Raw genomic sequence first — 12266 nt, forward strand, 5'->3', positions numbered from 1 at the left:
TCAAACTTGCAATTCGATTATTTAATTGTGTTCTCAATCCGAATATCATATTTAAATTGTCGAAAAGTCGATAAAACATGGACGAAATATACAATATTTTACTTTAAATATTATTAAAAAAATAATTATTGCTCATAAAAGAGATAGCAGCAAAACAATAATTTATTATACATATTTTGGATTCCTATGTTTCGTAGTTGATTAAATTAATAAATTATGCGAAATACGCTCTTTTCTAGATTCTAATCAGATTCAAATAGAGTTCAAACGAAAGCTTGAACATTGTACTTTAATATATGTAAAAATATCGAATCTTTTAGCATAGAACCTCAGGCGTGCTTTACTTTTGGATGTAATCGTATTGTATCAAGTAGAACAATTGCCCTGTGCAGTTTGGTTGCAAACAGCAAAAATTTTAATCATAAATACACAAGATTAAAAGTGCTTAATTGCAATAAAAACATTTTTTTATTTGTTAAAAAAATGATAATATTTTCCTTTTAACTTTGAGTATATAATTTTACTCACTTTTAATCTCATGATTTCAGCGGACAAAAAATTATATATATATTGAAAATTATCGCGTCTCCAGACTGTAAAATTATGCAAACATGTGTTAATTATTGCTTTATATCAATTGCTGATTAAGCCGTCGAGGTTAAAGATTATATCTTCTGTCAGCTTCGCATGTGAATATTCAAAATATTTGTGTTTCCTGATTGCAATTAAGCCAATTTTCATTAATTTTTCGAAAGAATTCACGAAATTAACATCGCGACGCTTTAATAAGCCATCGCTTTCGCTTTTTAGTACAGTGAAATTTGTCGCTACAACTTAAGCGATTTAGTATTTCTGTACTGTTGTAAAGTGAAAGAAAAACAACGAAGCAGTTGATAGAATTTTCCTGCGTCATCTCATTAAAGTGTTTTATTCCTGCATGCATATGTAAGTGTTTTTTTATTTGATAAATAATTATTGTAAAAAGGCGACATGTATATCTGGTGTACGATATGAACTGAAAAGATTGATTGTGCATTAAAACAAACAGAAAAAAATACGGAAAAGTAGATATCAAACAAATAATTCACATATTGTTATTTTAAATTTTAATATATACATATTTTACAATAGCTAGAGAAGAAAATAAATTTTTAAAATATATTTAAAATAGAATTTAATTTGTGTATGATATATTTAATGATATATTTGTAGTCAAATTTTTTTTTTAAGAGAAAGATTATCTTTGACGAAAGAGTTTCATTGTATCTTTCATAAAAAAGATTTATCACATTTATTTGTGATAACATATTTCAAAAATTAAGATAAATATTATAAAAACGATAAAAATAATGATAGCAGCAGCATGTAGGTGTTATCAGGAAAAAATTTCATTTATAATTATAATTATTAGCTTATATATATTTATAATTTAAAACCGAAGTAAGAATCTATTTCATTGTATTGTTGGCATTAATAGTGCAGTCATTATATTGTATGTAACGCATCCATTGCTTCCACAGTAAAACGAAGTCTCGTATTCGTTGTATCAAAGATGATGTCATTATCAACGACAAATGGCGTTTACCGAGAGAAATGTACGCGAGAGAATACTTCTTCATTTATCATTCAATTATTTAAATATTAGCCCCCCTCCACGATGTTTTGATACTCTTGCATCGGCTGTACGAATAATCAGATTATTGAAGGATAAAACGTGAAAGAGAATCATTTATTCAACCTAAAGATCACGTAGCGCGCGTGCCTGAAACATGAATACGTTAAAATCGAATGGATATATCGTCGACGCGTTCCATGGTGAGTAAAATAAGTGATAAATGTTTTTGTTATCGCGCATAAGTGCGGGCAAGTGTACAAAAAAAAAAAAAGAAAAAAAATTTGTTTGTTATAAAAAAGATGTTTGTTATATCAACCTATCTGTGTGATATTATTGTGTAACAACTGTGATAGTTGGATAGTTGTTTCTCTTTTATTATTAATATTTTTTATTTTGACGTCTTGCAATGATACTTTTTGATTGACGCTTATTAAATAGTATATTAACAATTATTAATAATTATTATCTTTATCTTTTATATGATTTATATGTATTTTTATATACTTTTTTTTAAAAATTAATATTCTCAATTGTTCAAAAACTTGATTATTTATTGATACAGAAACACATGATTCTGAAGTTATATGAGTTATTTGATAGACAGTTAAAATGTTTGAGTATTTAATAATTTAGAAACACGTTATGAGTCGTAAATGTCTATCTATGTGAATGTCGTGCGAATTATCATTCCATTACTAGTTTTATATATATATATATATATATATATATTAATAAGTGATGATAACAAAGACGCTCCACTTATCGGTACAATTCCTACATACATATATATAATGGCTGCATATGCCTACATATTATGGAATTTAAATCATTGGGCAAATTTATTTCATTGGTGAATGTTGCGAAAAGACACTTCACCGATCACTTTCATTTTTCAATGACGTATAATATAATGTCGTATAATATAATGACGTATAATATAATGACGTTTAGTATATCATATAATCCTGAATCGTGTGCACACTTTTACAATCACATTGCGGACTCTTCTAGTTTCCGAGATACGTCACTTTAAAACATTACATTTGTATTCGTGATTATTTCATATTGTGTGTTATTTAGGCCTTTTGGTTAACAATTTTGTTTATGTACATTATTTTTTTTTTAATATGACTAATATTATATTGCAATTTTTAAACAGCTTTTGACATGGGACTATACGAGTTATTGAATGTAAAAAAGGAGAATTTATGTAGAAAGAATTATTAAGTTCCTGAAACATGGACTTTCATAACAAATCGATAGATTCACCGTATCAAATTTTTTTATGTGTTCTGTAGACGAGATTAAGAAAACCTTCAATATGTCAAAAACTAGTACGGTACCCGGATTGGCTTATCTGCCAGCAAGAGAGAAGAAAATTGCGGCTTATTTTCTTGAAGCTAGAAGAAAAATCGATGGTGCAGAGGGATTATGGAGAATCGAAAACAAAATCTACGATCTAGAAACTTTCGCGAAATTGCATCCGGGTGGTGAGGAATGGATTCGGCTCACAAAAGGAACTGACATTACCGAATTATTTCAGGTATCGAAGACAAAATTATTCATCTTAGAGCGACGTCATTGTAGTATATGTTAATATGATAAAATCTCCAAGTTAAATTAATTTAATTTTAAAATATATTTTGTAATTTTAATGATTATAATTGATTATAAATGAAATAAATTTAGTTTGATTTTATTTATTTTTATAATAAAGAGGATAGTTTGTAAAAATATTTTTTCTCCCAAAAAAAACAAAGCTATAGATTCTTTTTTTGTTCTTTCCTAATATGTACATAAATTTAATTTTACTTTTGTGCTCTATCCTTATTATATTTAATTTATTTTAATTTAATTTTATTTCATTTTATTTTAATTTAATTATATTTAATTTATTTTTATTATAATTTGTAATACTTCTGGAGAAAAATCTGCGACTTGTGCTTTCAAATGAAATTTTCCTGTTCTAACGTCCTAGAGTCATCACATCACCGACAAAGCCGAGCGACTATTGCCGAAATTCTACATTCGTGAAGCCACAACACAGCGATCTGTGCCATTGACCTTTTTATCGGACGGCTTTTATCGCACATTCAAGAGACGCGCTTTCGAGGCTTTGAAGAATGTCAATTTTCACCGATCGTCAATGACGACGGATCTCATCATCGACTCCTTGATGGTCATGACTTTCGCACTGAGTCTCGCGGCCGCCTTCGCTCATTCTTACGCTATTATTGTTTTTGCTAGTGAGCATCCTCGAAGTTATAAATAAACGAAATGACTAAGAATATTTGTTTATAAAGGAGTAACGTAATAATAAAATTTAATAAGAGCATCTGAATATATAAATAATTAAATATTAAAATAATTTTTAGCTTTACAAATGTGAGTATATATAATGTGTGTGTGTATATATATAAGGTTTAATACAATAAAATAGTATTAATTTTTCTAACTATTGTTATATGCAAATATATTAATATTAATCGAATTAATTATTTGATGATAATTAATTCTAGGTATTTTTCTGACACTGACGACTGTTGCTGCGCACAATTACTTCCACATGAAAGACAACTTTCGCATGTACTACTTCGATCTCAGTATGCTATCTTCGAAGAATTGGCGTATCTCGCACGTAATGAGTCACCATATGTATACTAATACTTTATGGGATTATGAGATTTACATAGTGGAACCGTTTCTCCAATGGATCCCTCGTAAGGATAAATCCTACTTCGCGAGTTTGATAAGCAAGATCATCAGTCCTATCGTTTGGATGTTATTGTTTCTTGTGGAAGGTTTCAAACGGTAATAGTTAACATTCGTTCGTTAAAATTTAAAAAAAAAAGTTAATTTATATCTCTTCATTTTAAATCTAGATTTTGAGTTTTAAATTTATTTTGTGTTTTTTAAATTTTAATATTCTGATTCTTATTAAAACTTTATATAATTTCAATTTTATTGTATGATTCTTGTTTTTAATTGTTAAATATATATATATATATTTTTATTATTTTTATACGTATAAATTTTTTCTTAAACTTTAAGTATATAATACTAGCAATATTTTTCGATACCAAGAAGTCATCCGACAAAATTCTAACTCTGTTGATCTCGATATTATACTAAAGGCTTTAATTATTTTTTAGATACTACTTGGTATTCAACGAATATAGAGTCTTTGAATTTCGTGACTTCGTACCGTTTGTGCTGCCTTTATTGATGAGTTTGGTAGCGCCCAAGATTCTCGTCGCACTCAAGCTGTGGCTGATAATGCTGTTGATCAGTAGCGCTTTGTTTGGTTTGATTGGCTTCAACGCGGCTCATCATCATCCCGATATTTTCCACGACGGTGATATCTACAGGTTACACATCAATTGTGTTTTGCTAATTTAAATTATCAAATTGTTCTAATAAAATTGGTCTTCATATTGCTCTTCTCTCATTATAAATAACTAATAATAATGTATTTTTTTTTATTCTTTAGTCTCTGGTTAAATTTATATATAGATTCAATATATTATAGCTTCAATTAAAAAAATTTTAATTATAACTTTAATTTTAATTTTGACATATAATCCTTGACATCTAATTCTGGCTTTTAAATGTAATCTGATAATAATTTTTTTTTTAAATAGCAAGATGATTCTAAAATCTTTATTATATATTTTAAAGAATATAATAAAGTATTCGTAATTTTTCTAAGTGTCATTTTCCTAATATTCTCAAGGGATGATCTGGACTGGGGTCTGCTCGAGATGGACTCAGTGCGTGATCGCAAAGTGATTGACGACTCGATTTTCCTGGCGCTCACGAACTTCGGTTCGCACACACTGCATCATCTTCTACCCACTGTGGACCATCATTATCTGCATCTGTGCATGCCCGCTTTTTTGCAGACGTGCAAAGAATTCGGCCTCAATTCGGACAAATGGACGCAGTGGGAGCTTATTAAAGGACAATTTAGGCAACTCGCGCGAACTGAAACGAAGAAGAATCACAGATAGCGATTCTTGTTTTCGACACGAGACAGTTCGTTCAATTTTGTAAAAAATTTCTTATACATTATTTTATATAGTTTTTAACATAAGTACATATCTTAGTTGAATAGTAAGTGGAATAAGCTCAAGTTGAATTTCTTTAAAATAATGTAAGAGATTTTATAAATCAATATTAAATTTTTTTCAATTGAATTGAAATTCAATCTAAATGTAATACATGGAAAAAATAAATTAATTCAAAAATAAATAAGTAAAGATTTTTTTATTTTGAAAAGCAGAAGAATTGTCAAGAGAAAATATTTGTCCGTTAAGACTAGAAATTATTTTTTGCCATTATATTATATTACTGTAAATTATATTGCACGAAAAATTAATTTAATAATTGACATTAAATAATCTCTTTGCATTTATAATATAATATGTAATGAATTATTGTCTTTATTGATTTCAAATTTTATTTTCACGGTCGAGTAATCTGGCATATATGTATAAGCAAAGTGATTTAATTCTTATCTTTATTTATTGCTTATTTACTTTAATAAATACATACTTCGTCTCTCTTTATAAATTACAATTAATTTTATAGGATACGATATCATTTGGATGACACATGTAATGATACGCGCTGTTGATTGATTGAACGTTTTCCGCGATCCGCTTCGCATTTCTTCTCGCGAGTATATATATATGTATATATATATATATATATATATATATATATATATATATTTTTTAGCTTTTCCTGTTTACGTTCAACACTTGTGCTTATTACGTTGTGCATCTCGCGAGGACGTAAATGTTTATATGTGTATTTATCGCTCTGTTATTTTTTCCTCTTTATTTTTCTGTGTGTATGTGTATGCGTGTGCGTAAATATTAATATATCTCTCGCTAGCTCTCGCTCTGTCATCGTCCGCTCGCATCACATCTTCTCGCTCGATATCTCTCTTGCTCTTCCGCTTTCATTCTCCCAATCTCTTTCTCTTCCTCGACCGTCAGCTCGCGTGGTGAAGCAACACACATCCTCTCTCGCATCTCCATATCTTCCTTCGATCTGCTCGAACGAGCGTTAATTTTATATTTTTTTCTCTCCTATTGGTCGATCACATAAAAATTATTGTCGAGAAAGATGACGCGAATTCATGATCTCCGAATGATGATCGCTCGATTGCGAGATGACGATGTTGTTGAGAGCTCCGAGCGAGCTCTCGTTGCATGTATTCGTGTCTTCGTTCGACGATAGACTCGATGAGGACGACGATGTTCTTCCTCTTCCTTCTTCTCCCCTTCTTATTCTTCGGATGTTTGAGTTTTTTATTGTTAAATTTTTATTTTTATTTTTATTTTTTTTTGTTGGTTTGTAATATTATTTGCGCGAATTCCTTGGAAGGAGGCTTTACAGTTCACCATCGGGCTGCAGGTCGAAGCGTGGCGGGAATGCGGAACCATCTAATAGGGGTTTGATCGCATGTCGGTGTGGCTGAAAGGAGACAGACACACGAAACATTAATCTCTTGTGAATTATAAATAATCATAAATATGCAGCAGTGTATTTGCAGGTTTAAACAAATATAAACTTCTTCACGGATTTAGAAAACATTGATACGGAAATTAGGAAGGCGTAAGGGGAGGGGTCGAGAGACACGTTCTCTGTGTCGTTCTTGCTCGTGATCAAATTTTTTTTTTTGACATTTGCACCCGAATGCGTCAATAGAATCGAGATAACAAGGGTCGTGACACCTCTATAAGTTATGCTATCAAATAAACGCAATAACACTGTCTGGTATCTCTTACAAAAAAAGAGATTTAGCTCAGATACATGTAATGACACATGGAAAGACTCTCATGATATTAGTTACAACTCTCTTTGCGGAAAACGATTTATAGTTGCAGTTCTTATTAATAATGAACTATTAAAAGTAAAAATGATGATGTCAGAGAGAAAAAGGAAGAAATTTTTCCTAGGTGAAAAAAAATAAAATAAATGGACTTTACTTTCTCTTTTAAATCAGAGCAAACATCATTCCTCATAGATAAAAGAAAATTAAATAAATCACGAAAAACTTCGAAGAGAGGAGAACGAATGTACAAAATTTCTTGGGGATTATTTTTCAAAGAGAAATTTTGTGACTGATTCCTGCGATGAATCATAGAGAAGCTCAAAAAATGCGCTAAACACTACTTGGCCAAATATTGAAATCGGTGTAATACAATTTTCCGCCATATTAAAAATTAACAACCAATGTAAAAACAACCATATATATATATATATATATATATATATATATATATATATATATATTCAAGAAAATAATACAAGCATAATTCGTAAATTGATGAATTTGTGTGTGCTTTAATTATTTATTCAACTCCCCGTCTCTTCAACTCTATCAAAATTTAAATAATAGGTTTAATAAATAACCAATTAAGAATTTTTTTCTCTTATTCGTTGACTGAGTTCAGAAATAACTTTTTCATCACGATACAAGATTGAATCTGCGAAGGAAAATATCCAATCGCTATTGATGGAATTCGGGAAAATTGCTCTAACGCCGTTTATAAATTGACGCCCACTAAATTCGCAGTGTCTACAAGTACAAGAGAGAAGGTTCGAGGAGATGCGATACACAGAGTTAATGAACGAAGAACAAGCTCGGATCGACTCGTGAGAGCGTTATCGGACACACAGGTGCAAACGTGAGAACTGACGGATGCAGGGGAAGGGGGAGGGGGAGTCTATAATCGCGTGTTCCTCTCGCGTTTCGTAAACTCCTGATCCATTCTCTCGATGTAAACTCTGATCCATTCTCTTTCTAATCTGCGTCTATCTCTATTTCTCTTTGTCTACATGATAATATCGTCACACACACCTCACGCACGCGTCTCACGACACGTGCACACGGGGACTTACATGGACCAAGCGCGGCGTGTGTGTGTTTTACTCCAACGCGGAGGGCGCCGCCTTACGTTTCTGTTGCGGCTGCACACAGGAATACATAGATCGCTAATTAGATACCATCCGCAATTTGCCTCCGCATCGTATTTTCTTATTCGGATCTCCAAACGAGCGATTTGCCATTTATGTATTGAGTTTCCGAACGCGCGATCGATGATTTCTAGTTCTTCTTTTCTCGAGATGCGATTTACTTTACTTTTATGATAATGCTTAACCGAAGCCTGATGCAATTTTTGATCTGATAAGATGCTATATATAGGTTGTTTCTAAAGCTACTATTTATTTTGATAAAATCGGAGTTCGTTTGATATTAATAATTAAATTAGGTCCATAAAGTATATATTTTATTTAAATAAATATATATATATTTTTTTTACGTCTTAAAAGTGTTTTTTATAATTTCTATTATTTCACAAAATAAATAATCACTTTAGAAAGACCCTATCGTATCTAAGAGATTGTAATATTAAGAAATAAATCGCTCAAGTAAAATCGCAAAATTTATAATTAAAGTTAAATTGTATTAATTTCAAATAAAGGTATTTAAGAACTTTCTTAATTTTTTTTTTTTTGTAACACTCGATAAAATTGAAACCAAACGCTACTCGATACATACTCAATATTATTAAATGACAAACAAATGAAAAAAAAAAAGATATACATATCGCACTTTGATATCGAGCGTTGAAGATTCAAGTTCTAAGATGACGACTGAAAGATCTAATAGCTTACCACTGGGCTGAGTCCGCGCGCGGCGCTTCCGCCACGTCCCTTGGTGCGGAACTTAGTGATAGCTTGCTCGGCAAGATCCGCCCTCTCCTCGGCTTCCTCAAGCTCCTGTTGCGCCTTACGGAACTTGGCAAGATTCAACGCGGCGATCTCTTCTGCTTCCTCGATCTGCCTCTTGTAGGTCTTGATCTTCTGCTGGAGCTTGTCGACCAGATCCTGCATGCGCTCATGGTTCTTACGGTCCTCGTCCGCCTAAAAACGAGAACAACAAACGGTTACTTAAGTACGAGTAAAAGATTGATAAACAGAAGATGAGATAAAAAAGTTATTAAGTTATAAATAAATATATAAATATATATAAATATAAATAAAATATATAAATATATATTAATAATAAATTATAAAATATTAATAGGTACAAGGTACGATCAATTCAAGTAGGCGACTTTAGAAGACGAGACTTTACCTGGAAGCTCAACTCCTTGATACGGCGCTCGGACTTGCGCAGATTCTTCTGGGCGTCGGCGTGTCTCCTTTGCTCGCCATCGAGCTCGTTCTCCAGCTCGCGCACACGCTGCTCCAGCTTCTGGATGGCCTTCTTGCCGCCCTTGAGAGCGTTTGCCTCGGCCTCGTCCAGACGCACTTGCAATTCCTTGATCTGCGTTTCTAAGGCCTTGCGCAATTTCTCCTGAGTCTGAGCGTGATCCTGTTCGGCGCGCAGCTCGTCCGCCAACCTGGCCGCGTCCACCATTGCCTTCTTTGCCTTCTCCTCCGAGTTCTTCGCCTCGTTCAGCAGCTCGTCTAGATCGGACTAACGGAAAGAGACATACTCATAAATGTGCGATCTGTGTATTTTCTTATAAAAAAAAAGATCTATTAAATTATTGTAGGAATTACTCACGTGGAGAGTCTGCAGTTCGGCCTCGAGTTTCCTCTTGGCGCCAGAAATGGAAGCGTTCTGGGCGCTCAATTCGTTCAGCTGTTCGTGACAGTCGGCAAGCTCTTGCTCGGCCTGGCGACGGCCGCGATCCGCCTGTTCGAGAAGAGTGCGGCTCTCCTCGAGTTCGTTTTGCAAGGCATTGGCACGACGCTCCGAGATGCCGAGGAGCTCCCGAGCCTCATCGCGCGCTCTCTGTTCTTCCTCGAGAGCAGTCTGCACGTCCTTGAGCTGTTGCTGGTATCGCTTGATGTTCTTCTGCGCCTCGGCGTTTGCCTTGTTCGCGTGGTCCAGCGCGATCTCTAACTCGTTGATGTCCGCTTCCAGTTTCTTCTTCATGCGTAGCGCCTCAGCTTTGCCCTGAAAATCGAATTTTATTGTAAGAGCGTCAAGTTTTTAAAAAAATTTGTTATTTTTATATCATTTTTTATAAGAGAGTGAAAATGACGTTAAAGTAGGTTTTTGAAAGTTTACCTTGGCTTCTGCTTCGAGGGAAGCTTGCATGGAGTCGAGAGCACGTTGATGATTCTTTCTGGTGTTCTCGAATTCCTCTTCCTTCTCCTGGATACGGCGGTCAATCTCTTGTCTGACCTGGCTGAGCTCCAGCTGGCTGCGCAGCACTTTGTTCTCCTCTTGTTCAAGGGCGGCCTCGGCTTCCTCGAGAGCGGCCTGGAGCTCATCCTTCTCAGCCTCCAAGCGCTTTCTGGCCTTCTCGATTTCGTGAATGTTGCGGCCACCTTCGCCGATCTGGTCCAGCAGGTCTTTCACCTCGTCGGCGAGGTTCTTGTTCTCGCGACGTACTGCCTCCAGTTGTTCCTGACCTTCCTCGTAGGCGCCTAATTAATAAACAATTAATTTTGTGATTAAGTAACATAAATAATGATAGTTTAAATAAAAAATGCAATTATTAGAAGAAATAAATTTATTTCGAGCTTTGATAAAAAAGGAAGTAACTTTAACTTGATAAAAAAATCTTTTCAAGTTTAAAGCAAAAAATCGATCTCCGATTTCTCTCACCTCTGAGCCTGAAGAGCTCGGTGCTGTAGTTGCGACACTCCTTCTGACTGGCATCAAGCTCGGCAGCGAGATCGTCGACTTTGAGCTTCCATTCACCGATGATTTTATCGAAGGCCTTCTGTTTCTTCTCAGCGGCATTGGCGATGGCAGTGGCACGGTCCACTTCGATCTGCAAGTCCTCCACTTCCGTGGCCAGCCGTTGCTTGGTCTTCTCCAGAGCGATGACCTTCTGATTGAGAGACTCGATCGTCTCCTCGGCCTCGGCGAGTCTGGCTTGCAGCTTCCTCTTTGCCTCTTCGAGTTCTTCAGCCCGAGCAACGCCCTCGGATTCGTACTTGGTGCGCCACAGCTGCGCCTCGGCATTAGCCTTGCTGAGTTGACGCTGAAGATCCGCCTTGCCCTCCGCCTCTTCCTCAAGCTGCTCGCGGATGTTGTCCAGATCGTGTTCCAGGTTGCGGAATTTGCCGAGCAGAGTGGCGCGCTCGCGCGATTCCTCGTCCGCGAGCCTCTTCGTATCCTCCAATTGCGTAGTGAGTGAGATTTTAATCTTTGACAGCTGGCTGACCTGCGATTCAGCCTCCTCCAACTGGCGCAGCAGATCGCTGTTTTCGATCGACAGCTTCTTCTTCGCGGCGTCGAAGTCGTTCAAGGTGCGGTTCACCTCCTCGAGCTTGCCCTGAGTTTCGTTCAGCTGGTGTTGCAGCTGCTTGACGATCTTCTCTTGAGCAGCCTGGATTTTGAAAAAAATTTTAGCGCCTGATTAATCGAAATATTTTATATCGAGCTCGCCTTTAGATAGTGTCTTAATTTTAGTAAACTTACAAAATCAAAAAAAAATTTTCTGAACACTTTAACAAAGAAAAAGTACTCTAATCTGTCAATTTTTTTTTTAATATACAAAAAATTAATTAAAATAAAGTATGAGAGAAAGATGTCTTTTCAAAAACTTCTTAATTTAATAAACTAATATCTTCTTTAACTTTTCAGTCGTGATAATATAATGAATAA

The 12266-nt window shown here is 34.4% G+C and overlaps 2 protein-coding genes across 24 annotated transcripts in view; one reads left to right on the forward strand and one right to left on the reverse strand.

The window, feature by feature from the left end:
* The first annotated feature begins 804 nt into the window (after positions 1–804).
* On the forward strand, positions 805–5811 carry LOC126854423 (cytochrome b5-related protein-like). 2 transcript variants are annotated; one of them, XM_050601140.1, is made up of 6 exons: positions 805–945; positions 2914–3158; positions 3594–3861; positions 4135–4426; positions 4768–4983; positions 5349–5811. In XM_050601140.1, the coding sequence occupies exons 2-6, from the start codon at positions 2937–2939 to the stop codon at positions 5623–5625; spliced, it is 1275 nt and encodes a 424-aa protein (XP_050457097.1). In that variant the 5' UTR covers positions 805–945; positions 2914–2936; the 3' UTR covers positions 5626–5811. The 2 variants fall into 2 exon arrangements, with proteins under 2 accessions (XP_050457097.1, XP_050457096.1); XM_050601139.1 differs by lacking the exon at positions 805–945 and adding an exon at positions 1513–1815.
* Positions 5812–6120: 309 nt separating this feature from the next.
* Positions 6121–12266, reverse strand: part of LOC126854416 (myosin heavy chain, muscle) — a 48244-nt gene continuing 42098 nt past the window's right edge. For 21 of the 22 annotated variants that reach the window (XM_050601109.1, XM_050601124.1, XM_050601121.1 and 18 more), the window contains exons 21-26: positions 11259–11988; positions 10716–11077; positions 10206–10601; positions 9771–10115; positions 9308–9556; positions 6121–7099 (exon numbers count right to left, since the gene is read on the reverse strand). In XM_050601109.1, coding sequence (XP_050457066.1) covers positions 7016–7099; positions 9308–9556; positions 9771–10115; positions 10206–10601; positions 10716–11077; positions 11259–11988 — 2166 coding nt within the window. In that variant the 3' untranslated portion in view covers positions 6121–7015. Of the gene's footprint in view, positions 7100–8530; positions 8600–9307; positions 9557–9770; positions 10116–10205; positions 10602–10715; positions 11078–11258; positions 11989–12266 lie in introns of all 22 variants that reach the window. The other variant, XM_050601127.1, reaches the window with a different exon arrangement.

Source organism: Cataglyphis hispanica, chromosome 14 (assembly GCF_021464435.1).
Source record: "Cataglyphis hispanica isolate Lineage 1 chromosome 14, ULB_Chis1_1.0, whole genome shotgun sequence".
NCBI classification, from domain to species: domain Eukaryota; kingdom Metazoa; phylum Arthropoda; class Insecta; order Hymenoptera; family Formicidae; genus Cataglyphis; species Cataglyphis hispanica.